At 49.1% G+C, this 27,428-nt stretch overlaps 1 protein-coding gene across 2 annotated transcripts in view; it reads right to left on the reverse strand.

The window, feature by feature from the left end:
• FZD3 (frizzled class receptor 3) overlaps positions 1–27,428 on the reverse strand; it is a 94,090-nt gene that overhangs the window by 63,795 nt on the left and 2,867 nt on the right. For both annotated transcript variants that reach the window (XM_075341269.1, XM_075341268.1), the window contains exon 2: positions 19,251–19,684. In XM_075341269.1, the coding sequence (XP_075197384.1) occupies positions 19,251–19,460 (210 nt within the window). In that variant the 5' untranslated portion in view covers positions 19,461–19,684. The remainder of the gene's footprint in view (positions 1–19,250; positions 19,685–27,428) is intronic.

The following is a 27,428-nucleotide window of genomic DNA, read 5'->3' on the forward strand; positions in this document are numbered from 1 at the left end:
TGGTTGGCAATTATGGTAATTGTGAACACAAACTTTCTCCCTACAGATCAGACACCCTCAGTAAATACCAGTGTGTGCGTCTAGTCATGTCCACCATTATCATGGGCCACAGTGGTCGTTACCCACTTTTAGACAAGGTCTATCAATGCCGCTTGTCCCAATACATTGAATAACTGGGTATCAGGGCGGTGGACAAATGCATTTTCTGTGTGTGTTCAACAGACCACTTGCCAATGTATAGCCATGTGCTCGCTCACTTGAGCCAGTTTTCACACAGAATTTTAACAACTGCAGAAAGCGCCCGTGTCGTCTTAGGCTACTTTCACACATCCGGTTTGAGCCGTGCGGCTCAATCCGGCTGTGAAGCCTATACAACGGATGCGGTGAAAACACCGCATCCTTTGCATAAGTTTTTTACATGCGGCCGGATGCGGTTTTTGCCGCATCCAGCATCCATAGGGATGCATTGGGAAAAGCGCCGCATCGGCTGGATGCGGCGCGATGCGGTTTTTTTTGCCGGAGCAAAAAACGTAGCAGGGAACGTTCCATCCGGCCGCCGCATTGGCTAAATCTGCCGCATGCGGCAAAAACCGGACCGAACGCAAGCCCATGCGGCACAATGCGGCACTAATTAAAGTCTATGCAGGAAAAACGCAACCGGCAGCAAAAAAAAAAACGGTTGCGGTTTTCCTGCAAAGTGCCGGATTGTGCCGCATTGCAAAAGCCGGAGGTGTGAAAGTACCCTTACAGAAGTGACTGTGCTAGTTTCAATTGTGCCAAATGGGTTGTTCACCAATGTGCAATGTGGATGTCCTCCGATACAGTAACATCTGCAACTGCAAGGTACAAAAGCAACCACTGCCTCCCTACAGCTCTGCCCCTGCCCAGGTACGACTACAACCACTGCCCACTACAGCTCTGACCCTGCCCAGGTACGACTACAACCACTGCTCCTACTACAGCTCTGCCCCTGCCCAGGTACGACTACAACCACTGCCCCCACTACAGCTCTGCCCCTGCCCAGGTACGACTACAACCACTGCCCCCACTACAGCTCTGCCCCTGCCCAGGTACGACTACAACCACTGCCCCCCTACAGCTCTACCCCTGCCCAGGTACGACTACAACCACTGCCCCCACTACAGCTCTGCCCAGGTACAACTACAACCACTGCTCCCACTACAGCTCTGCCCCTGCTCAGGTACGACTACAACCACGGCCCAATACAGCTCTGCCCCTGCCCAGGTACGACTACAACCACTGCCCCCACTACAGCTCTGCCCCTGCCCAGGTACGACTACAACCAATGCCCCTACTACAGCTCTGCCCCTGCCCAGGTACGACTACAAAAACTGCAACCCTATAACTCTGTCCTTGCCCAGGTATGACTACAACCACTGCCTCTACAGCTCTGCCCCTGCTCAGGTACGACTACAACCACTGCCTCCCTACAGCTCTGCCCCTGCCCAGGTACGACTACAACCAATGCCCCTACTACAGCTCTGCCCCTGCTCAGGTAAGACTACAAAAACTGCCCCCTACAGCTCTGCCTATGCCCAGGTATGACTGCGACCACTTCCCCCACTACAGCTCTGCCTCTGCGCAGGTATGACTACAATCACTGCCCCCACTATACCTCTGCCCTTGCCCAGGTACGACTACAACCACTGCCCTCCTACAACTCTGCCCCTGCTCAGGTACAACTACAAAAACAGCAACCCTATAACTCTGTCTTTGCCCAGGTACGACTACAACTATTGCCCTCCTACAGCTCTGCCCCTGCCCAGGTATGACTATGACGGACCCCACGGGGTCTTGGGAATACTTGTCACCGGGCCGGTGTGGGTCAAGGATGTCACGTGTGGCCCTGCCCGGTTTCGTGACCCCATCGTTGTCAATAAAAGGGATGGATGACGATGAAGGGATTGGGGATGTTGCAAGTATTTGCCTCATGACGCCACCTGTGGTGCGCGGCCAGGGATTAGCCGCCGCTGTGGTGATGTCCTCTGGGGCGGATGGTAACGCAGCTCGGATGGTTAGGCTCCCCACAGGTAGAGCCAGGCCCCAGGGAGGATGATACGGGTGACAGTCTATGGTGTTGTACGTTGGGGTGCAGGGCTGAGGACACCGACAGTAACTGGATAACACAGGCCGGTAGTTTCCTTTACCTTTACTGGTCAGTTGTTATGGTCTCAAAGTTACAGTGGTCCGGTCAGCCTGGAAGAAGTGAGATATCTGTTTGCCAGGTGGGTTGGAGGCCTTCCTTAACGCGCTTTGTGTATGGGTCGCTGTGGCCTGAAGCAACACAGCGTCCCTCTTCCTAGATGCAGTTTGCATTGTCCCTCGTGGCGGGCAGCACGAGCTGTATGTGGGGCCCGCTTGTATTTCGGCGGCCTCGGGCTCAATGGTGCTACTTTGCCTTGGGGGTCTCCGGTGGGCCAGGGAATGTGGAATCTCCTGCCCTCCGGGTCTTACTGCTGGGCCGTTAGCATCCAACAGTCGAGGACCCCAGCGTCCCGATTCCTGTGCTCTGTCCTGGAAAGCTTACAGACAGCTGTTTTACAGCGACCATTCTAGTTCCTCGCCACTCGTGTTCGGAGGTCCCTCTTCCCTTTCCTCTGTCTAACCTCACCGCAGCCCAGAATGCACAGGGAAGCTCGCCCCAAACAGGACTTTAGCTCCCCCTTTTGGCCTGAGTTAGGAAGTGTTGTGTGTAATTGTACCTGACATGGAGATTTTCCCCGCTGCTTCCAGGCATAGCATTGCCCCCCGGGGAGGAGAACAACGCCACTGTGGTTCCTATGACCACTGGGGTGCCACAACTACAGCCATTGTTCCCCTACAGCTCTACACCTGACCAGGTATGACCACAACCACTGCCCCCTAAAGCTCTGCCCATGCCCAGGTACGACTACAACCACTGGCCCCCTATAGCTCTGCACCTGTCCAATGCCAGTATAGATGCATCTTAGAATATTTCCCGATTTTCTATGAGATACCAATTACTCTTCGTAGCATTTTCTGATGCCCCAATTACACAATCATTCCCTTCCCCCATACGGAATTAGGGGACGTTCTTTAAATAGGATCTCGGTGTGTCCGCTCCATCTCTGCTGGATGCGGTTCGTCTGTATGGAGGTCATCGTGGGGGAGAGTATTGATCAGACGTGGGACAATGGAACAAGGTATTAAACCAGCAAATGCCAAAAATGGAGGGGGAGGGAGGGAGTGCAAAATCCCATTTTCCCCACCTCATTGAAAAGAGATGATCAATGACAATGAGGGCTCTGTGTGTGCACAGCGGGGCGGCCGGGCTCGGTCCATCCTGAGGGGAGAAAGGCAGACAACAATGGCCGTCCATCGCTTTCACTGCTCAGCACCACGCTCCCTGATCTGAGAAATCACCACAGCCGCATCAGATGAGATTTGTGGGAAACGTCCGTTTCCGATTTTGTTCAAAAAGTTACAAAATTTACAGCATCCATCAAACCTCAAAGAAGGAACATTGATTGAAGACTGTCCCTTTCTACGGACTGTCAGAGGTCCTGTTTTCCTTAAGTTCCCCCCCATACACAGACAACTGGTGACCGAATGATCGATCCAATGACAGATAGCTCCCCTGACCCCCCCCCATATACAGGAACACTCCGCACACAAAGGGATCGACCATTGAAATGTCAATGGTTGGACACTTCTTTTCCGTGACATCTGTCGGGGAACGTCTGGAGATACCATACACATTAGATGGACTGCGGGTCCCACTGAAACCAGACATACTGTATATGGGGACTTTAGCAGGCCCGAACCAGTTTAGTCCCTGGCTTATGAGCCAGTTTGGACTTTATACTACGGACCTAAAGTACCAGGATGAAAAGGGAACAATGAGGCCATGTCCAAACCATGAAAATGTAGAGGTTCCAAAATCCAACGTATGGCACCACATATCTCAACGGAAGGAAGAGGGCTATTGGGTCGTCACATATAATGTATCCATAACATAGGGAAGTATATACACAATACTGGCAAGAGGGGTGGAGAGAACATAGTCTCCCCTCTCCCTAGAGTATCATCAGTGTGTCAGGTTTGGAGGATCATCTGCTCCTGTGACCATATACCAATTACAGGAGGACATGGAGCTTATTAGGAACCAGCCAACAGATGGGGACACATGCCTCGGGGGGACAGAACCACAGACAGTTATGTAGTACCAAGCGTTGCCTGGGATAGTAACGATGTCTCTCTCCAACGCCCCCTCTCCACGAAAATCAAATTACCTCACACATAAGCTTCTTATACTAAGAATGGTTGCTATAGGCAACGAAGAACAATCACAGCTCCTACTAATGACCTGTAGCACGATAGAAGCAGAGCTGTGATTGGTCGCTATAGGCTACCTGATAAATATCCAGGCTAACTGTCAAAACAGCCAATATATTACTTCACACATTCAAAGAGTGGTGTGTGTGTGTGTGTGTGTGTGTGTGTGTCTCTTTGTGTGTATGTGGGTCTCTTTCTGTGTGCGTGGGTCTTTTTCTCTGTCCATAATAGGAGTCTATAATAACAGATCCTTTCCCAGCTCCATTGACTGTTTTTTTGGAGAGTAATTGTAAAGCGCAAGGTTAAATTTTCCCCTCAAAACCAGGGCTGTGGAGTCGGAGCTCATTTTGGTGGAGTCGGAGTCAGTATAAAATGCACCGACTACGACTCCTAAAATATATAATAAATTGGGGACAGTAGTGCAATGCAGAATGTGCTGAATATTTTACTAAATAACAACATTTAGTATATTGCTTATATTTAAGTGAAAAATGTATTGTAGTGCAATGTGAACATCAGACATTTAATTATTTTTATAATACAATAATCAAGATATTTGGATAGAACATAAAATATATTTATTGGAATACAACTTTAGAACACAAAAAACTAATAAATTGTAAATATGTAATACAATATGAAATTATAATAAATATATATATATATATTTATTATAATTTCATATTGTATTACATATTTACAATTTATTAGTTTTTTGTGTTCTAAAGTTGTATTCCAATAAATATATTTTATGTTCTATCCAAATATCTTGATTATTGCATCATAAAAATAATTAAAAACGGCGAGCCCTCGCGGGCAGGGTCCTCACTCCTCCTGTAGACGGTGAGCCCTCGCGGGCAGGGTCCTCTCTCCTCCTATACCAGTCCGTCTTGTACGGTTAATGATTGTTGTACGTATACCCTCTCTCACTTGTAAAGCGCCATGGAATAAATGGCGCTATAATAATAAATAATAATGATAATAATAAATAATAATGTCTGATGTTCACATACACATGTTCATGTACTACAATAAATTTTTCACTTAACTATAAGCAATACATGTAGGAGTCGGAGTCGGTGCAAGGGAAATTGAGGAGTCGGAGTCGAAGGTTTGGTTTACAGACTCCACAGCCCTGCTCAAAACATACGACGTTCCCCGAGTCACACGAGGCGTCTGAGCAAAATGTCATGATTATAAATGAGACGGTACGGATTCCTTTAGCGGACACACACACACACACACACACACACACACACACACACACACACCTTAAGATATTAGAAGTAATACCTCAATTTACCTGCGGGGGTGCTGTAGGGAAAGTGAGCATTCACTTTGCTGGATAATATTATATAGCTGGTTGCCTGGGGACTTGCATTACAAGAGGTGATTATTTCTAATATATATTTATATATAAAAACTACTCCACTAAAAAGATGTGCATAAGCTACAGGTGTAGAACACTCATTGTGAGCCTTAAACTCCCCTTTGCTCTTTTTTTCATAAGCAATGTCAGAAAGCTCAAAACAAAACTCATCGGTCAGATCATGTGCCCCGGAGTTACAGTCGGAGCGTGAAACTTCACGGATCACGATCACAGATCACCGTCTCTTTGGTCACTGATTAAACAAGAGTTGTAAGAGGGAGTGAAAAACAAAAACCTCACAGGGAGGACGGATACTGGGAAAGTTTTCCAAAAAGTTGCACAGCTCTTCATTAAGGCTGGAATCACACTTGCGATTGGAAAATCGGACCGAGTCTCATGCTAGAAAGTAGGATGAGCTCTGTCCGAGTGTTGATCAGTGTGCAATGCAACAGCAATGCGATTCTGTGATTTTTCTCATGATTGTAGTCCATGTGCAATCCGTGTGTGATCTGTATGGGATCCGTTTTTATTCTCAGCAGCTTTGTCATCTGCCATTCAGCTCTGCTACATCATGGCCGCTGACAGCAGACACAGACAGAGCCATGTAGCAGAGCTGAATGGCCGCTGACAGCAGACACAGACAGAGCCCCGGAATCAGAATGAAGTCGGATGAACTTCACCCGACTTCATTGTCATCCTGCGGCTCTGTCTGTGTGTCATGGCCTGATTTTCGGTCACCGGTGAAGGTCTCCGCAAATCCCGAGTGATTTAAGTGATCTACGCCATCAGCGGTGCCGTCACTGAGGTCACCCGCGGCCACAGCAGAAGTCCTCCCGCTAAGATCTGTGGCCACGGGTGACCTGAGTGACATCATCACGGATAGCGCGACTCACTTCAGTTGTTGCAGGGAGCTCACAGAGAGAGGTCGTGGTCTGTGACCGCTCTCTGTCAGCTTCCGATGTAGCAGAGCTGAAAGCGTTGTGGGACCTCTGTGGATTACGTCAGACCTGGAGGGGTATTTGGCGGTTTGATAAAGTGGTGAAAGAGGGTGTTTTTTTGTCATTTTTTTCAAATAAAGGATTTTTGGGTGTAAGTGTTTATTTTCTTTAACTTACAGGTTAATCATGCAAGGTATCTCGGGGAGACGCCTGCCATGATTAACCAAGCACTTAGTGGCAGCTATGGGCTGCTGCCGCCATTAACTCCTTATTACCTCGATTGCCACTGCACCAGGGCAATTAGGGATGAGCCGGGTAGAGTCCCAGGACTGTCGCATCTAATGGATGCGGCAATTCCGGGCGGCTGCTGGCTGATATTTTTAGGGTGGGGGGCTCCCCATAACATGGGGCTCCCCATCCTGAGAATACCAGCCTTCAGCCGTGTGGCTTTACCCTGGCTGGTATGAAAATTGGGGGGGACCGCACGCCGTTTTTTTTAATTATTTAATTTACTGCACGATATAGACTCGCCCACCGGCAGCTGTGATTGGTTGCAGTGAGACAGCTGTCACTCAACATGGGGGCGTGTCTGACTGCAACCAATCATAGGCGCCGGTGGGCGGGGAAAGCAGTGAATACTAGATGGAATAATGAGTGGCCGGCTTTTTCAAAAGAGGAAAAGCCGCCGCAGTGTGACAGCCGGGCAGCGAGGCGCCGGGGATCGATGAGTATGAGAAAGGGGGGAGACCGACAGAGATAGAGACCGACGACAGGGAGACCAACTGATAGAGATTGACTGACATCGACAGACCTCACTCATTTCTAGTGTTTTCTGCAACATGCGATAAATGTATTTATAAAAACGCATGTCACTAGGATGGTGTGTGTGCCGTCCATGTGACATCCGTTTTTTTTCACGCACCCATAGACTTGCATTGGAGTGACTCGCGCAAGAAACTCTACAAAACACAGCATGCTGCGATTTTTTTTTCTCTGAGAAAAAAAAAAAAAAAAAAAAAAAAAATAGTAGATCGGAGCTGCATCATTGCTTAACATGGGTCCGAGTGCAATGCCAGATTTTCTCGCATTGCACTTGTGCGAGTTAATCACAAGTGTGACTCCAGCCTAACCTGTAGCATTGGGAACCGGAGGAGTAGCTAATATCCCCCCGTCGTTCTTGTATGTAAAGTTTTTGGGGTGACTGGATGGTATATAGTAAGCGACACGTACGTTGGAGCAAGAGAACCACCGACTTGCAGTGGAATCATTAGATAACTATGCAATGCCTCATTTTTCCTGAGGAGGCGCTGTGGGAAAAGTGAGCAGGTGCCGTACTGGCATTTCATAGGGATTTGCAATGTAAAAAGTGTTCATTTTAATGAATGACAAAAAGCTAAATTTTCCCATAAGTAAATGCCCCCTGAGAAGGTGGCTGACGGTTTCACACAACCTCGTGCTGCTATAAATGGGGATGAACTAGATAAACCAGAATGGAGTGATTTTTTTTTATTTTTGTGATACAGCCGGGAAGCTGTGCAGATTTTACAGTGCCGGCCATCGTGCCAGTGATTGTACCGCGGCAGATCTGTGCACGGAGAAAACAGCCCGGGGGCATCCGGCCGGGCCGTAAATCAATCGCCACAGAGCAACCGCTGCAGGGAGACACCTTGTAGAACGGGTTCATGGGTCTCTCTGCTTTTTGCTCTGGGTCATTTCAGCAGGAAGTTATTAATAAAATGTCCAGTATGGAGACAGGGTATACTGCAAAAAAAAAAAAAAACAACAACAAGGGGGGGGGGCAGGGGGACACCCCCCTCATATCTCCCAGATCTGATATGGAGGCTGCATTCATTTAGTGGGTCTGGCATCTACATTTTTTTAGTGGGTCTGGCCTGAAGTCTGCATTTGCTTAGTGGGTCTGGTATGGGGGGGTTCTGCATTCATTTAGTGGGTCTGGTATGGGGGGGTTCTGCATTCATTTAGTGGGTCTGGTATGGGGGGGGTCTGCATTCATTTAGTGGGTCTGGTATGGGGGGGTCTGCATTCATTTAGTGGGTCTGGTATGGGGGGGGGTCTGCATTCATTTAGTGGGTCTGGTCTGGGGGTCTGCATTCATTTAGTGGTCTGGTCTGGGGGGGTCTGCATTCATTTAGTGGGTCTGGTCTGAGGTCTGCATTCATTTATTGGGTCTGTATTCATTTATTGGGTCTGGGGTCTGCATTCATTTATTGGGTCTGATCTGGGGTCTGCATTCATTTAGTGGGTCTGGTCTGGGGGTCTGCATTCATTTAGTGAGTCTGGTATGGGGGTCTGCATTCATTTAGTGAGTCTGGTATGGGGGTCTGCATTCATTTAGTGAGTCTGGTATGGGGGTCTGCATTCATTTAGTGAGTCTGGTATGGGGGTCTGCATTCATTTAGTGGGTCTGGTCTGAGGTCTGCATTCATTTAGTGGGTCTGGTCTGGGGTCTGCATTCATTTAGTAGGTCTGGTCTGGGGTCTGCATTCATTTATTGGATCCGGTCTGGGGTCTGCATTCTCATTTAGTGGGTCTGGTCGATGGTTTGCATTCATTTAGTGGGTCTCGTATGGGGTGTGCATTCATTTATTGGGTCTGGGGTCTGCATTCATTTATTGGGTCTGGTCTGAGGTCTGCATTCATTTAGCAGGTCTGGGGTCTGCATTCGCTTACTGGATCTGGCCCGGGGTCTGCATTTGCTTACTGGGTCTGGCTTGGGGTCTGCATTCATTTATTGGGTCTGGTGTCTGCATCATTTTAGTGTGTCTGGCCTGGGGTCTGCATTCATTTGGCGAGTATTAATATCAAATGTGCATGAGAAAAAAAAGCTATTTCTGAATGTATCCTCAAACCCACCCCCCTCCTAAGGATGACTGAGCCCCGGCCTAGGTCTTCTCTCTGCCGTCTACATGGGAGTAGATGCAGCCATTTATGCCGCCATTCATTAATCAGGGCCTTAGAGGTCTCATACGTCACCGCCATGTATAATGCCCAATGTATGTCAGATACAAGGATATTTTTGTGAGAACCCCGAACGCTCCCACGAATGCGTCTCGCGCACAAATATGACATTTGTATAGAGAAACCTAAGTCGCCATTGTCAGATTAGGATCACAATGACAGCAAATCATCGGATTAGTAAACACAGGTTGGAAAAAAACATCAGCGCCTATGAGCAAGTCATCATGTCAGGTCCCAGGTGGTGAATGGACCCGTTCACCCACAACGTCCTTTAATCCGGTGTTTGATGTGGTTCAGCACCTGGTTAATAACCTCCTGTCTTGAGTCCATTGTGAAGGATCCATCCACCATTGACTGCCCGGATTTGGTACGTTGCACCTTGCCCGGCTATACAATGAGTAGGACCCAGGTGCAAGATGCTCCAATTTCCCTGTCATCAGCTCGTCTAGTGGAGAACCTAGGAGCTCACCAACGTATGACCATTTCACAATCCGATGGAACACATGAAGAACCAAATACTGGAACAAGATATCACACCTTATGGAGTTTCATGGGCACCACATTTTATGGCAGCCCTCACGGTGACAACCCTACGACAGGTGCCACTTTTGTAATCTCTTACCTAAAGCGCTCCATGTAGATTAGACCAACGTTGGCCGGACCCACCGATAAAGACTTGTTCGGTGAGCAGTCTAATGCGTCTGAAGACCTCGGATAAATAATTCTCAGGGAAATAGAGGATCTGGAGTGTCTAATTTTGGGCTGCCGATCCTCCCTCCCCCCCTTAGATAAGGAGAAATGTAAAAAGAGGGTATGGCGTAGTTGTTCGAGATAGCTGTCAACTGAACAATCGGCTAAACCATCACTAGGCTGATGGCCATCTGAGGTGTTAAGGGAGGCTTAAAGGTAACCAGATTTTGGCCTTCTAAACTAACACTACCACCTTAAGCAGCGCATGTGCTGCATTCCATGGAGTTGCACGTTGCCCCCTGATCCCCCCCGTAGCCCCCAAAAATATCTTTATAAAATCTACAGCCCTGTATGTAAATTGTCCTGTCCAATGGGCGTCCTTATCTGCGCCTCCTTTCCCTCCTTTTGCCCTGCTCCTGTGATGATTGACGTGGATGATGCCTTGGACGCCTTCAATGTAGGCGGGCAGAATCTCCATATTCCCGGCTCGTGAAGGCACACTTCGCTCTGCACTGTTGCGGGCAGAGCCGAAAGAAGGGAATTTTGTTACTTACCGTAAATTCCTTTTCTTCTAGCTCCTATTGGGAGACCCAGACGATTGGGTGTATAGCACTGCCTCCGGAGGCCACACAAAGCATTACACTAAAAAGTGTAAGGCCCCTCCCCTTCTGGCTATACACCCCCAGTGGGATCACTGGCTCACCAGTTTTAGTGCAAAAGCAAGAAGGAGGAAAGCCAATAACTGGTTTAAACAAATTCACTCCGAGTAACATCGGAGAACTGAAAAACCGTTCAACATGAGCAACATGTGTACCCGAAACAACCCAAAAATCCCGAAGGACAACAGGGCGGGTGCTGGGTCTCCCAATAGGAGCTAGAAGAAAAGGAATTTACGGTAAGTAACAAAATTCCCTTCTTCTTCGTCGCTCCATTGGGAGACCCAGACGATTGGGACGTCCAAAAGCTGTCCCTGGGTGGGTAAAGAAATACCTCATGTTAGAGCTGCAAGACAGCCCTCCCCTACGAGGAGGCAACTGCCGCCTGCAGGACTCTTCTACCTAGGCTGGCGTCCGCCGAAGCATAGGTATGCACCTGATAATGTTTGGTGAAAGTGTGCAGACTCGACCAGGTAGCTGCCTGGCACACCTGTTGAGCCGTAGCCTGGTGTCGTAATGCCCAGGATGCACCCACGGCTCTGGTAGAATGGGCCTTCAGCCCTGAAGGAACCGGAAGCCCAGCAGAACGGTAGGCTTCAAGAATTGGTTCTTTGATCCATCGAGCCAGGGTGGCCTTAGAAGCCTGCGACCCTTTGCGCTGACCAGCGACAAGGACAAAGAGTGCATCCGAACGGCGCAAGGGCGCCGTGCGGGAAATGTAGATTCTGAGTGCTCTCACCAGATCTAACAAATGTAAATCCTTCTCATACCGATGAACTGCATGAGGACAAAACGAAGGCAAGGAGATATCCTGATTAAGATGAAAAGAGGATACCACCTTCGGGAGAAACTCCTGAATGGGGCGCAGCACTACCTTGTCCTGGTGGAAGACCAGGAAGGGAGTCTTGGATGACAGCGCTGCTAGCTCAGACACTCTCCGAAGAGATGTGATCGCTACCAGAAAAGCCACGTTCTGGGATAGTCTAGAAAGTGAACCTCCCTCAGAGGCTCGAAGGACGGCTTCTGGAGGGCAACTAGTACCCTGTTCAGATCCCATGGATCTAACGGCCGCTTGCACGGGGGAACGATATGGCAAACCCCCTGTAGGAACGTGCGCACCATAGGAAGGCGTGCCAAACGCCTCTGAAAAAAGACGGATAGCGCCGATACCTGACCTTTAAGGGAGCCGAGCGCCAAACCTTTTACTAACCCAGATAGCAGGAAAGAAAGAAAGGTAGGCTGCAAATGGCCAGGGAGACACTCCCTGAGCAGAGCACCAGGATAAGAATATCCTCCACGTTCTGTGGTTCTTAGCGGACGTGGGCTTCCTAGCCTGTCTCATGGTGGCAACTACCCCGTGGAATAATCCTGAAGACGCTAGGATCCAGGACTCAATGGCCACACAGTCAGGTTCAGGGCCGCAGAATTCCGATGGAAAAACGGCCCTTGGGACAGTAAGTCTGGTCGGTCTGGTAGTGCCCACGGTTGGCCGACCGTGAGCTGCCACAGATCCGGATACCACGCCCTCCTCGGCCAGTCTGGGGCGACGAGTATGACGCGGCTGCAATCGGATCTGATCTTGCGTAGCACTCTGGGCAAGGGTGCCAGAGGTGGAAACACATAAGGGAGCCGGAACTGCGACCAATCTTGCGCTAGGGCGTCTGCCGCCAGCGCTCTTTGATCGCGAGACCGTGCCATGAAGGTTGGGACCTTGTTGTTGTGCCGGGACGCCATTAGGTCGACGTCCGGCCTTCCCCAGCGGCGACAGATTTCCTGAAACACGTCCGGGTGAAGGGACCATTCCCCGGCGTCCATGCCCTGGCGACTGAGGAAGTCTGCCTCCCAGTTTTCTACGCCGGGGATGTGAACTGCGGATATGGTGGAGGCCGTGGCATCCACCCACATCAGAATCCGCCGGACTTCCTGGAAGGCTTGCCGACTGCGTGTCCCCCCTTGGTGATTGATGTATGCCACCGCTGTGGAGTTGTCCGATTGAATTCGGATCTGCTTTCTTTCCAGCCACTGCTGGAAGGCTAGTAGGGCAAGATACACTGCTCTGATTACCAGAACATTGATCTGAAGGGTGGACTCCTGCTGAGTCCACGGACCCTGAGCCCTGTGGTGGAGAAAAACGCTCCCCACCCTGACAGACTCGCGTCTGTCGTGACCACCGCCCAAGACGGTGGTAGGAAGGATCTTCCCTGTGATAATGAGGTGGGAAGAAGCCACCATTGCAGAGAGTCCTTGCCGTCTGTGAAAGGGATACTTTCCTGTACAGGGATGTTGACTTCCCGTCTCATTGGCGGAGAATGTCCCATTGAAGTGAACGCAGATGAAACTGCGCAAACGGAACCGCCTCCATTGCCGCCACTATCTTCCCGAGGAAGTGCATGAGGCGTCTTAAGAAGTGCGACTGACCTTGAAGGAGAGTCTGCACCCCAGTCTGTAGTGACCGCTGCTTGTCCAGCGGAAGCTTCACTACCGCTGAGAGGGTATGAAACTCCATGCCAAGATACGTTAGTGATTGGGTCATGACCGGTTTGACTCTGAGAAGTTGATGATCCACCCGAACGTCTGGAGAGTCTCCAGCGCAACATTCAGGCTGAGTTGGCATGCCTCTTGAGAGGGTGCCTTGACAAGTATATCGTCCAAGTAAGGGATCACAGAGTGTCCCTGTGAGTGCAAGACTGCTACCACTGCCGTCATGACCTTGGCGAACACCCGTGGGGCTGTCGCCAGCCCGAATGGCAGAGCTACGAACTGAAGCTGGTCGTTTCCTATCACGAAATGTCGAAAAACATTGGTGCTCTGTAGCAATCGGCACGTGGAGATAAGCATCTTAGATGTCTATTGATGCTAGGAAATTTCCTTGAGACATTGAGGCAATGACGGAGCGGAGGGTATCATCCGGAACCGCCTGGCCTCCACGTGCTTGTTGAGCAGTTTTAGGTCCAGAACGGAACGGAAAGAGCCATCCTTGTTTGGCACCACAACCAGATTGGAGGAAAACCGTGTCTTGTTCCTGAAGAGGAACCGGGATTACCACTCCTTCTGCCTGCAGAAGAGCATCTGCTCGGTGGGGAGGTGGGGACGTTCTGAAGAATCGAGTCGGAGGACGAGAACAGAACTCTGTCCTGTGCACGTGGGCACACTGTCCCTCACCCACCGGTCTGTGACCTGTGGCAGCTAAATGTCGCCAAAGGCGAGCGAGTCTGCCATCAACCGCGGATGCGGAAAGATGAGAGAGCTGAGAGTCATGAGGAGACCGCCTTGGTAGCGGTTCCTCCGGCTGCCTTCCTTGGGCGTGATCGAGCCCGGCCGGCAGCTGAGCCTCTCTGAGGCTTTTCAGCCCTTTTGGACGAGGACAATTGGGACCTGCCCGAGCCTGGGAAGGACCGAAACCTCGGCTGTCCTTCCAGGACAGCATTAATAGGGTAAGTCGCAATGCAGACATTGCGAGGTTACGGACGCCCCTGCGGCACAGATGTACTTGTGCTCAAGACCAGCTGCGCAAGAACAGCTGAAAAGCTCAGGGTGCCCATACGGCTGTGAATGCCGGAGCAACCGACACGCCGATAGCCTCACAGACAGATTTCAACTAGAGTCCATCTGTCTGTCAATGGCATCTGTAAGTGAAGTCCCATCTCCACTGCAACTATGGCTCTAGCCGCAAGCCTGGAGATTGGAGAATCCACCTTTGGACCCTGGGTCCAACGCCTGACCACGTCAGGGGGAAAGTGATAACGTGTATCCTTAATACGTTTGGAGAAAACGCTTATCTGGGAAGCGTGGTGATCCTGGACTGCTTCTCTGCAGTCAGCGTGGCCAGAACAATACTCAATATACGTTTGAGCTTGAAATGGGACTTCTCCTGCTGTGAAGCTGACTCCTCCGCTGGGGGAGCTGAGGGAGAAAAGATCCAACATTCCATTGATGGACGCTATAGGATCATTCCTTATGACGTCACCATCCGGTGTATCCGGAGTGAGAGCGGTGTCAGGATCAAAGTCCTGATGAGCTACGTCTACCTCATCATACAGAGAGCCTCCTGGGACCCCCCCGGAGCACCGATTTTTAATCCAAGTGAGGGTGGCCAGGGAGCAATGATCCAGATTGCCCATGGCCTGTCCGGACTGCAAGTCTCTATCCCATTGCAACTCCGTCCCTGTCCTTGGACAGGGTTGAGAGGTGGTTCTTTTGGCCACGTCAAGTAGAGACCCCGGCTGACCAAGTGCTACAGGGGAGCATTGCACCCAATGGGGAGCAGTGCCGTGGAACAGTATCACATGCAGCAAAAACAGCATCGAAAGCCTGTGTTGCTTATATGCTGCTGCCGACTTATAGAGCCAAGAATGGCGACCGTACAGTGCAATGTATATCATACAAGCATAAAGTACAAATGAACACTGCAGCACATGCAATACAAGCAGCATAGAAGCCTGTGCCCTGGCACCTCTGCTTTTCTGCTGCTGTAGACTAGCCATCTAGGGGAATATAGCCCAGAATAGCGACCATACAGTGCAATGTATAGCATACAAGCATAAGTACAAATGAACACTGCAACACCTGCAATACAAGCAGCATAGAAAAAAACCTGTGCCTCAGCACCCTTGCTTTTCTGCTGCTGTAGTCTAGCCATTCTATGGCGAATATAGCCAAGACTAGTGACCGTACAGTGCAGTGTATAGCATACAAGCATAAATACACATTAACACTTCAGTACGTGCAATACAAGCAGCATAGAAAGCCTGTGCCGTAGCACCCATGCTTTTCTGCTGCTGATGTGTCGCCATCTAAGAGGGCATATAGCCCGAAATAGCGACCTATGCAGTGTACTTAAATACAAATAGACAAACTGCGGTATTTAGTGTCAGCACCCCAGGTGCCGCTTACCGCCCGCCTATAAGCGGGTGTGTGGTCGCCCTATTCCTGTTGGTTGCCCAGAGTCCGTTCTCTCAGCTCGGGCTGCAGGAATGGCTGCCGGCGTCCTTCTCCAGCTCGTGTGAGTAGGGGCGGGCCGTGGGCGTGCCCCAAGTCAGAGCGGGAAACCGGCGTCCCACAGTGTCTAGTGAGAGGGCTGGAGCATGTAAATAAGGCTCCAGCCCTCGGCGCTGCTGAGTGTACAGCGTCTCTCCCCTACCCTGATTGACAGGGTGGGGGCGGGAACGAAGCTGAGCTAGGCCGCAAAAGCCGGGGACTGGATTTATGAGCGCCGCCGCCGTAAAAGCGCGGTCGGCGCTAAGTCCCCGGCGCACTACAAGTCCCAGCCGCGCCGCCGCTCCCGGAGCGTCCGGCGCGGTAGTTCCCAATAAATAAAGTCACTCAGCTAGGCTGCAGTGACTGTAACCCTTTACTGTCCCCGGCGCACTAGCACACCCAGCAAGTCTGGAGTGTGCTGTGCCTGTGTGTACGGGGACACAGAGTACCTGAATGGTGCAGGGCCATGTCCCTGAACGGCACTCCCGCTCCACATCCAGCAGGTTCAATGGGTCTGTGGATGGAGCCCGGCCTCAGGGCTTTGGGGCCGGTAAGATCCCACTTCCTCAGAGCCCCTCAGGGGGATGGGGAAGGAAAACAGCATGTGGGCTCCAGCCGCCGTACCAGCAATAGGTACCTCAACCTTACAAACCACCAGTGGGGTGAGAAGGGAGCATGCTGGGGGCCCCATATGGGCCCTCTTTTCTTCCATCCGATATAGTCAGCAGCTACTGCTGACTAAACAGTGGAGCTATGCGTGGATGTCTGACCTCCTTCGCACAAAGCCGAAAACTGGTGAGCCAGTGATCCCACTGGGGGTGTATAGCCAGAAGGGGAGGGGCCTTACACTTTTTAGTGTAATGCTTTGTGTGGCCTCCGGAGGCAGTGCTATACACCCAATCGTCTGGGTCTCCCAAGGGAGCGACGAAGAAATATACGTATGCCTGCGTCAACCGGCAAGTTCTCTGCGCATGCGCATGTTTTTGCTTGGCGATGTGGATGACGTCACCCGCTTTATCCACATCGCAGGGCAAAATCTCACGCCTGCATAGAGGACTTGCCGGTTCGCGCAGGCACACATGTTTTTGGCTTTGCCCTGTTGCAGGTAGAGCAAAGGGCGCATGCGCGAGACGGGAATATGTATGCACAGATACAAGATGTTGCCCGCCTATGTGGATGGCGTCCGAGGCGTATGAGGCACAGGAAAAGGGCAAAAGGAGGGACAGGAGGCACAGATTAGGACGCCCATCGGATCAAACTAAACAATTTACATTCAGGGGAGATATTTTATAAAAGGTATTTGTGGGGTCTATGGGAGGGGAGAGGGTCAGGGGGGTAACATGCACCTTTATAGAATGCAGCACAGGCACTGCTTAAGGTGTTTTAGTTTAATCTGGTGACAGGTTCCCTTTAAAGATGTACTTCTAGTTTATTAGGTTTTCATTGTTATGAAGTCTCCAAGAAAAGTCCTATGACCCTGATGGAAAAAGCTCAAAGACAGATGGTGGTCAAGCTGTAGAGGGTGCAGAAGATTCCTTCACACCTAAGCCATGGTAAATGATGGCGCTCAAATGGCACAAAAGGTTTCAAATTAGTCCTCAGACAGAGGGCAGACCCCATGGTCTGTGAACTGAAAGGTCTTCTGCACTTTCCCACTTTCCATCTGCCTCACGTAAGCTGGTAATAAAAATTTTAAAAAAAATTCACAACATTCTTCAAAAACATGAAGTGTTTTAGAAATGACTAATCAACCCAATCCAAAAACATCCATGATACATCTAAAGATCTAGCTTAAGATAAGAAGTACTGAACGACTCATCCAACGCGGTGAACGAGGTGACCAGATTGTTGCTAACGAAAAATATGGAACCAGAACAAAAAAAAACCCCAAAACATCAACTTCCTGTAAAAGGCCAAAATTATTCTAATAAGCGCTCTATCTTCAAAAGAAGAAGCGCCCTCATCCAGGGTCTCCAACAGTTTGACTATCAACAACCATCAAAGTAGGGAATGCAACCAGACGGGTTCCTGTTAACCAATGCATTATCCGGAGACGTAGACTGATTGTCAGCAACAACCTGGTCTAAGGAGACAACATAAAATACGCCCTCCGTCCACCCTGCTATTACGCCAAATAATACATATATATCATGGAAGGAGCCCAGACACCTGCTAAGAGGTCCATAGGAGGAAGTCTGGGCTTAGGTCGGCCACACCATCCACACTCTCACTTGGGTGCAATATTCTAAATTCTGACCCTCCGAAGATTAGGAAACATTTCTGATCCTTTTCCAACCTCTTGAATAAGAAGATAGTTATGGTACAACTTGTCCAGTAAGAACTGTGCCCAAGAATGAACTGAAATATACATTGCAAATAATCTTCTGTGGATTCTTGCTACACGATTGGGGAGCTAAAAAGTTCCAGGCCCTTGCCGCCCTGGATTGGGACAACCGGGCCCTTGCCGCCCTGGATTGGGACAACCGGGCCCTTGCCGCCCTGGATTGGGACAACCGGGCCCTTGCCGCCCTGGATTGGGACAACCATGTGGATGTGAACAAGAGCCAGAAGATCCCATTTTTGGTTTGCGTTTCAGAGTCTACTCAAATGGACTATTATTTCGAGGTGGTAAACCATCATTGCCCTGGTACAAGCCTAGAAAACTCCAAGTAGCCAGGAATCCTAAACATTTTTTGGGTAATTTTTATAGATGTTAGTTCCTACTGATGAGATATGAACCTATGTGGCTCCTTTGTTTTGGGTATACCCCTTGATTTGGCACAACAAGACCATTACCATTTATAGAAGAGGACTAGTTGCAGGGTATCATCATTCTCTCGGGATATAGGTCAACAGCCATCCAGCCTGGTTGATCTTTTGGGCACCCTGTAAGAAGGTGCCCAAGTGGAGAGTTTGAGTTTGGATGGGTAGGAACCATATTGAGTTTCCTATTAATAATCTCATCCAATTATTCAAGAGCAATCCTATAATTTTCATTGTCTAGACCATATTTTTGGAGTGTAGGAGAAAATGGAATTATCCAAAAGGTGGACAATATAGAAACACAAGGTTGGACCTTGATCAAACGCCAATGTTTCAAGACTATGCCAACCACCAGCCAACAATTCAACACGCGATATACAAAGTAGGTTGCAAATCATGTAGCCCATGGGGGTCTGGGTTCAAATCCAACCATAAATAACATTGGGTGGGCTCCTACGAGACGGTCCCTGGGTTGAAAGACCCGAAATTTGATTGCAATTACCAACAATTGACCAAAACATTCAATATATATATAGTATATTATATTCATCTAGGTCTCACCTCCATCGCCAGAGCCGCGGTTTGCTGATCATAGTGGTTCAGGAGATTAGGCATGAATGTCGTATTATAGGGAAGGTCTTGACACATCCTCAGTGTAATGGGCTCGCAGGCAAAAAGACTGTGTGCCATGGCTTGGTCAGAGACTGCCAAGAAAAACCACAAAAGGCAAAAAATCCTATAGGTAGTCATGATAAGGCCGGGAGAAGCCATGGCGGCCTTCAAATACTAGCTGTCCTCTAGGAACGAGGGCAAGGACGGCTCTCGGCACCACGATGGCTCCAGTTCCCGTTGCTCACGGAGGGATATTCGATACATTTTCAATGCCGGGTGCTTCCTCGCTAGATCTTCCAGCCGCGCTCCCGGTGTTCAGCCGCTAACCGCACTCCCACACCATCGTCTCCATTGTAAGAAGCAGATCTCAAAAGCTTCACGATCTGTAGCCATAAAAATAAAAAACACGACAAGTCAAAGCTGCGCCCCGCTCCTCCAAACATGTCAGAACTGTACAAGAACCCACTCTAATTACAGCAAGCAATTATCAGCAACTTGTATTTGTGGAAATTACCGCGGAAGAAGAAGAAAACAAACCTAATCTGGTGTAAGACGGTAACTGATCATATAATCTCCTGGTAATGTATAAAAACGTATAAAAGACCACACACCGCGCCACACATAGAAATAAACCTCTATACAGGTGAAAAACACATTGTACATTCAGATTAATGTAGATATAGTATTATAGCAGTTATATTCTTGTACATAGCAGCAGTATTATAGCAGTTATATTCTTGTACATAGCAGCAGTATTATAGTAGTTATATTCTTGTACATAGGGGGCAGTATTATAGTAGTTATATTCTAGTACATCGGTGCAGTATTATAGTAGTTATATTCCTGTATATAGGGGGCAGTATTATAGTAGTTATATTCTTGTACATAGGGGCAGTATTATAGTAGTTATATTCTTGTACATAGGGGCAGTATTATAGTAGTTATATTCTTGTACATAGGGGGCAGTATTATAGTAGTTATATTCTTGTACATAGGGGCAGTATTATAGTAGTTATATTCTTGTACATAGGGGGCAGTATTATAGTAGTTATATTCTTGTATATAGGAGCAGTATTATAGTAGTTATATTCTTGTATATAGGGAGCAGTATTATAGTATTATAACAGTTATATTTTTTTACCTAGAGGCAGTATTACATTTGCCTTCGTTAGGATAATGAATGGTGACTGATAATCACTTTGTTAGGAAGATATGTGCTCAGAGTACTCATTTTCCTTCCCCCACACCGCTTGGCAGCAAGTGCATAGCTCAGCATGGGGTAACCCAAGAGAGCTAGAAAAGCTTCTGTGATGGCAGAGAATGAGTTAATGCACAGGATGAATGTTACGTTTAATGCCAGATTAAGCTGATAATCCAGCAGATACAGGATGAAGCTTCTAATATTAGATGTATGTGTCTAATAACGATCATATCAGCTCGACAGACCATATATGAACAGGGTAATGATACACATCACATGCCCCGGGGGGCTCAGAATGCTTGTATGATAGCAGTGACTCATGCAGCCGGACCCCCGGGGTCTCCCCTCTATCTACATCCACAGCCAGAGGGAGACTGTAGGAATTCGGCAGCTCCATGGCTCTTGGACAAAGTGATGATAAATTACAGTTAAGTTACAGGATGGAGAGTCCTGGTGATGGGGCTCTAAAGTACAGGGGATATTAAAAAGCATTGTCCCTTTAAAAAACAGGGAAAAATGATATTCATGTAGAATGAAGATTAATGAATGCATAAATGAGACGTCCTGCAGCTTTCCAGTACAATCTACGTCTCACCTCCTCACCATTTGAGGTTTCTGCTTGCAGTCAGTGAATGAGAAGGCTACGGCAGTGTTCACACATTGCTTTTTTTGCATCATTTTTATGCAAATTAAAAGCTGATTTTTTACAGCACCAGCAAAAGTGATGATGAAATGTCACAAATCTCATGCACACACAGATTTTTTTTTTTCCCTTTTTAAGAGTTTTACACCATCTTTTCACCATTGAAAGCCATAAAAAGTGCAAAAATGCTGCAAAAACGCAACACTGCGGCTTTGGTGTTGAATACAATTAACTTTATTTAAACATGTACTGTAGACAAATGACAAAAAAAACGCAGCAAAATCTGCTTTTGGAAGCAGCGTTTTTACTGCAAAAAAAAAAACAAACAAACAAAAAAAGCAGCAAAACTGCAACGTGTGAACATAGACGAACACTTGTTTCCATTCAGAGGCAATCACTCCGTACAGCTCGTCCTCCTCTCAGCTGAGAAGTGGATACAATTGTATCCGGTGTACACTCCAGACTGATACATTGTAGCGAACCATATGGAACACAGGAGAAAAGGGAGGGTTTTTTTTAAGGTGCAAATGTAAAAAAAGGTTTTATTGGTACATAAAGGTTAAAAGACACAGATTTCTGATGTTTTTTTTCTATAATACATATATAAATACATAGTCAATATACAGAATGCATAATTACACAATAACACCTAGAGTATATATAGAGGACAACTTTAAAAAGGTACAGTGGGTGGGCTTAGCCCAACGCTGTAAATGCACCGCCTCCTACCCGTTCACACTCAGCCTTCCCTAAAGTCAAAAAAGCAGCCATGGCTATATTGTATATCTCAGCGGGAGAAGGGGGGAAAATGGTGAGGCATATTACCAATCAGGGTGTCAGCGCTGGAAGAAGCAGGCCGGTAGGAGAGACTCCCGTGGAAACCCGACGTACGTTTCACAGTATTTACAATGGCTTAATCATGGGTGGCAAACTAGCAGCTAGATTGGTGCAGCCACTGATGTGTTTGTCCACAATTGTATCTACTGAGCACAGCACAAGCTAAAAGAGAAAAGCCACTTCAGAAGAAGCTGTCCTGTGTAATGAGTAATATCGCTTTCTGACCATTTTGTGGCTTCTGTATTTTTCACCAGTTTCTCTAGTCCTCAGTTATCCCTGAGCTGGTGGGTAAAGACCATCTGTCATGACGTCTCCCATACATGACACAGACAGACATCAAGGATTCCTCCTCCCCTGATTCAAAGTAGCAAATTGTCACAATAGGTACAGGAAAGTACCAACTGAACACCAAAAGGGAAGGGAAACCCAGTGTCTAGGGAAGGGGGAGATGGTGACCCGTGAACAAACCTAACACTGGTTCCTGGGGTCAGCACCTATGCGCCGAGCCGGATGACCGTAGCGCTGGGTCCTAGATAAGGAATGGGTGGAATTAGCTCTTCGTCAACCCCTCTAAACACTAAAGAAGACACAGAGAGGACACATGGGGGAAAAGCATGAACTACTTATCCACAGATGACTCGGGTAGAAATTCAGCAAAGAGCAGCAATGATCCTACAGATAAGTGCAAGCCACCTGCTTGCATTCAGAGTGTGTGAAGGAACCGAATCTCACCAGCACAAGTCCAGGGAAAATCAGAGTATTTAAACCCAAGGGGAAATACAGATGATTAGCAGCTGAAGGGAAGAGGAGCTCTGCAGGGTCCTAAAGGGAAAAAGGATGGAAACCCAGCAGAGGAAATACCTAATACAGTGGAACCTTGCTTAACGAGTAACCCAGTTAACGAGAATTTCGCTTAACAAGCAAAGCTTTCTGTAAATTTGTAACTCGGTTTACGAGAAAGCTTTGATGTACGAGCGAAATACTCACCGCACACACTTCCGGTTCCGTCCATCCACCGTGCACAGTCCACACAAACACGCACACATATTATGCTCACCTTACCTTCCGTTCCATCACCGGCCTCCTGGGTCTTGTAGTTCGCCGATACATCGCGACAAGGGAGGAATCCTTGCGGCGAACTACAAGACCCAGGAGGCCGGCAATGGAACGGAAGGTAAGGTGAGCATAATATGTGTACCTTCCGTTCCATCGCCGGCCTCCTGGGTCTTGTAGTTCGCCGCTCCAGAATGTGTATCGGCAACCACAGCGACGAGGCAGGAACTTCCCCTGTCACCGCTACTTAAAGGCAGCGCGCTGACCAATCAGTATACTGAATACTGACGGCAGGAACACTGCAGCCAAACGCTATGACCTTCTATTGCCAGACACCAAAGGACTGAGAACATTAGACTGTTGTGTTGGGCCGAAACAATCGGAACTTTATTCTGTTCAATATTAATCATATTGCCATATTGTCAGTCAGACAACCACCGAGGCAGCAGCGCAGACGCACCGCTCGGGCAGGGAAGAAGAGGAGGCGCTGCTCATTTTGGTACTTTCATGCAATGCAAGATAAAAAAAAAAAAAAAAAAAGAATGTATTCACGTCAACAGATATTTATGCCATAAATCTATAATAGGGACATGTCACATGAGCATGAAATATCCTTGCACCCACCAAAAGAGTTCCTGGAACAGAAGGAGCCTGACTCAGGGCCTGGTGGAAAGATATTCGGGATGTTCACATCCATGATTTTATATGATCTGCTGTTTAAGCTCCTTTGAAGAAGTATCAAAAAAATGAACAACGCTGAGGACTGCAGACACCAAGGACACCGTGCATCAGATGAAGGATACATCGTGTTACTGGCCTTCGATATCAGAAGATGTCCAGCAGTGCCATCAACTCAGGACTGGCAGCAACCAGAGGGACCCGCTGCGTCCATCTACTGTGAGGAGACCATCGTCTTCATGGAAGACTTGAAGCCATAAACCAAAATTTCCATATGGAAACAAGGCCAATAAACCCAACCGTGCATGAAGACATAGGAACAGAGGTGTAGAAAAATGGCAGCAGGAACGCAGCACCGAGGAGTCACAATGCAAAATATTCAGCTGTAACAGAAGCAGTTTCTTTCCCGCAGAACAAGATCGAGGGTCTGCAGGAACAGTGACGCACGGTGGAGGGTCCGGCAAGGCTGTGCCTGTATTTCAGAAAATGGAGTTGTGGATTTGGTACTTATCCATCATGTAATAAAATCGGGAGGCGTCTGATGGGCCCCAAATTTATTCTGCAGCCGGACAATGACCCCCAATGTCATTAATAATGAAGAGTCCTGGGGGTGATGATCCGTCCCCACAGATCCCTGATCTCACATCATCCCGTCTGTCTGGGGTAAAGAGACAGAAGGATCCGCACAAGCCTCATACACAGAAGATCGGGGGTCAGGCCTCCAAGATGTTGGGAACAACCTCCTGCCGAGATCCTTCATACACTGTGTACAAGTGATAAGAAGAGATGGAGGCGACGGGCGGTCACCGAATACTGAGGATGGAGAAAACGGGCAGTCACCGAATACTGAGGACAGAGGAGACGGGCAGTCACCGAATACTGAGGACGCAGGAGACGGGCGGTCACCGAATACTGAGGACGCAGGAGACGGGCAGTCACTGAATACTGAGGATGGAGGAGACGGGCGGTCACCGAATACTGAGGACGGAGGAGACGGGCGGTCACTGAATACTGAGAACGGAGGAGAAAGACGGTCACTGAATACTGAGGACGGAGGAGACGGGCGGTCATCGAATACTGAGGACGGAGGAGACGGGCGGTCACTGAATACTGAGGACGGAGGAGACGGGCGGTCATCGAATACTGAGGACGGAGGAGACGGGCGGTCACTGAATACTGATGGGATTTACATTTCTCTTTTGTTCATTCACTTTGTATATTGATAAGAATAAACGTCTACATATATTTTTAGTGGAGGGAAATGTGACGTTTTCTTTAAAGTAGTGACGACTCCCCCGATCATGAGGAATTATACAGATAGGATTATTGGATTAGAAATATCGCTGTTTTTTATTTGCATAAAAAAACGGAATCTCTTGAATATTAATCATCTCGACTTTCTAACGCTGGGAAGCGGTGGCCATACTGATAGTCTCCCCGCTTTCCAGGAATCCCGAGGAGCAGATCTGACATTCAGCAGTGCCTCCGGTCATCCTCACCACTGGGACATCTAATAATCCAGACTATCTGATAATCTGGCACTGGTGCGGTCCCCCAGTGTCAGATTATATAGCTGTATTGCTTAATTGTCAGTAAGGAGGTCATTTACAGGGCGGAAACCCCCATCTTCACCTCGAGACGTGCAGGTTCTCAGTTTTTAACGCCTCAAACTGTGGAAAAAGCGCCTGATTTATCACAGGTATGATGTGGAGTGTGGCGGGAGTCACGTCTGCACGGCAAATACTATGAGAGGGGCATACCAAGATGAGGAACGTGCGAGGGGAACAAACACCCCCCCCCCGCCCCGCAGGCTGAAGGACTCCCCATCTACTATTTACAAGCCCCCAGAATTAAATGTGCATGTGAGACGCCCCTGGACTAGTCAGGCTGTCACAGGGAACCGCACGTCTTTCTTTTCTGGTGCAGGACTCAACTCCCCATGGTTCTGGGATCCTAATCTTTGGTGTTGCTCCATCAGCATCCAAATCCTAGTCACACCTCACCCTGTCAGGCACACCAGTGGGTGGTCTAGCTGGAACAGGGCCACCCGTCTAGGGGTCAGGCAGACTGGTGGGAGGGGCAGAGTCAGTTGAGTGATAGCCCTCAGAGAGTGAGGTGCTGGGGGAGTTGGAGGTCCCTGGGAGACTTTGGCTAGGTCGCAGACGGTTGTCTGGGACCAGAGGAGTCGGAGACCCGGTCACAGGGTATTGGAGAAGGGTTCCAGGCTTAGTTTTGGGGAACGGTCGGCACCGGAGTACCTAGTAACCAAACCGGTACCAAGCACGGCGGGGTACTGGACCCTAGATCAGGGAGTAGCTTCACGCAACCTGATAATTAACCTGTGGAGGATAGTCTCTTTATGAACTTTCGATCAAAGGCATCAACACAACGAGGGGGATAGGGCTTTCCAGCTTATGCGGCCCACTGAAATCCCAAGTGTCAGCCATCGAGAGCACAGCTTCCCTACTTCACAGTCGGGAGCGGGACCCTGACAGCTTCAAGCAGAGGGGTCACTCAGAACATCTAAAATACTAGTGCATGGAGGAAAGATACAGATCATCAGCAATACCGAAGGGAGCGGACTCCCGGACGAGCTCCCCCGAGTGGCAGCAGCACCCAGAGACTTTGTTTACTTCTGTGTCAGAGTCTGCTTTGTGGTCGTATCACTACCAACACCGCCTGAGTGAGTACACTGCTCTCCCCTGGATCTCCTTGCCAGGCCTGCACCACGCTCCCCTACACCTCCAACATTCAGAGTCCCGGGGTCTCCCCTACCCGTGGAGGGAACGTCATCTGGCTGCCCCACTCCATCTCCTCCCGGTACTCCCATCGGCAGCGGCAGGTACTCCCTTTACCGCAAACCCAGGGTGGCGTCACAAACTCTTATCCCCTGTAAATACCCCCTTTACATTTGAAGTGGCCGCAAGCCCCTGGGTCCGGAGACCCTCGAGCCACAGCAACCCCCGGATCCGAGCGGTTCAACCGCCGCAGGGGCGGCACACATATATGAATGGTCCCACTTGTTGCTGCCAGTTCTGAGTTGATGGCACTGCTGGACATCTTCCGATATCGAAGTGCAGTAACATGAAGTGTCTTTGGCCGATCACTGCATCTATGATCCTAATCCTTGCACATTTCTTGGTGTCCTCACTGCTGAGCAATCCAGGCAGGTACTTATCCATCATGTAATAAAAATCGGGAGGCGTCTGATGGGCCCCAAATTTATTCTGCAGCCGAACAACATCTTCCAACATCCAGCCAATGTCATTAAGAACGAGCAGTCCTGGAGGGGATGATCCAGCCCCACAGATCCCTGACCTCACATCATCCCGTCTGTCTGTGATAAAGAGACAGAAGGATCCGCACAAGCCTCATACACAGAAGATCGGGGGTCAGGCCTCCAAGATATTGGGAACAACCTCCTGCCGAGATTCTCTATACCTGTGCACAAGTGACGAGAAGAAGTGATGGAGGAGACGGGCGGTCACCGAATACCGAGGACGGAGGAGACGGGCGGTCACCGAATACCGAGGACGGAGGAGACGGGCGGTCACCGAATACCGAGGACGGAGGAGACGGGCGGTCACCGAATACCGAGGACGGAGGAGACGGGCGGTCACCGAATACCGAGGACGGAGGAGACGGGCGGTCACCGAATACCGAGGACGGAGGAGACGGGCGGTCACCGAATACCGAGGACGGAGGAGACGGGCGG

The sequence above is a fragment of the Anomaloglossus baeobatrachus genome, chromosome 3, assembly GCF_048569485.1.
Source record: "Anomaloglossus baeobatrachus isolate aAnoBae1 chromosome 3, aAnoBae1.hap1, whole genome shotgun sequence".
Taxonomy (NCBI): Eukaryota; Metazoa; Chordata; class Amphibia; order Anura; family Aromobatidae; genus Anomaloglossus; species Anomaloglossus baeobatrachus.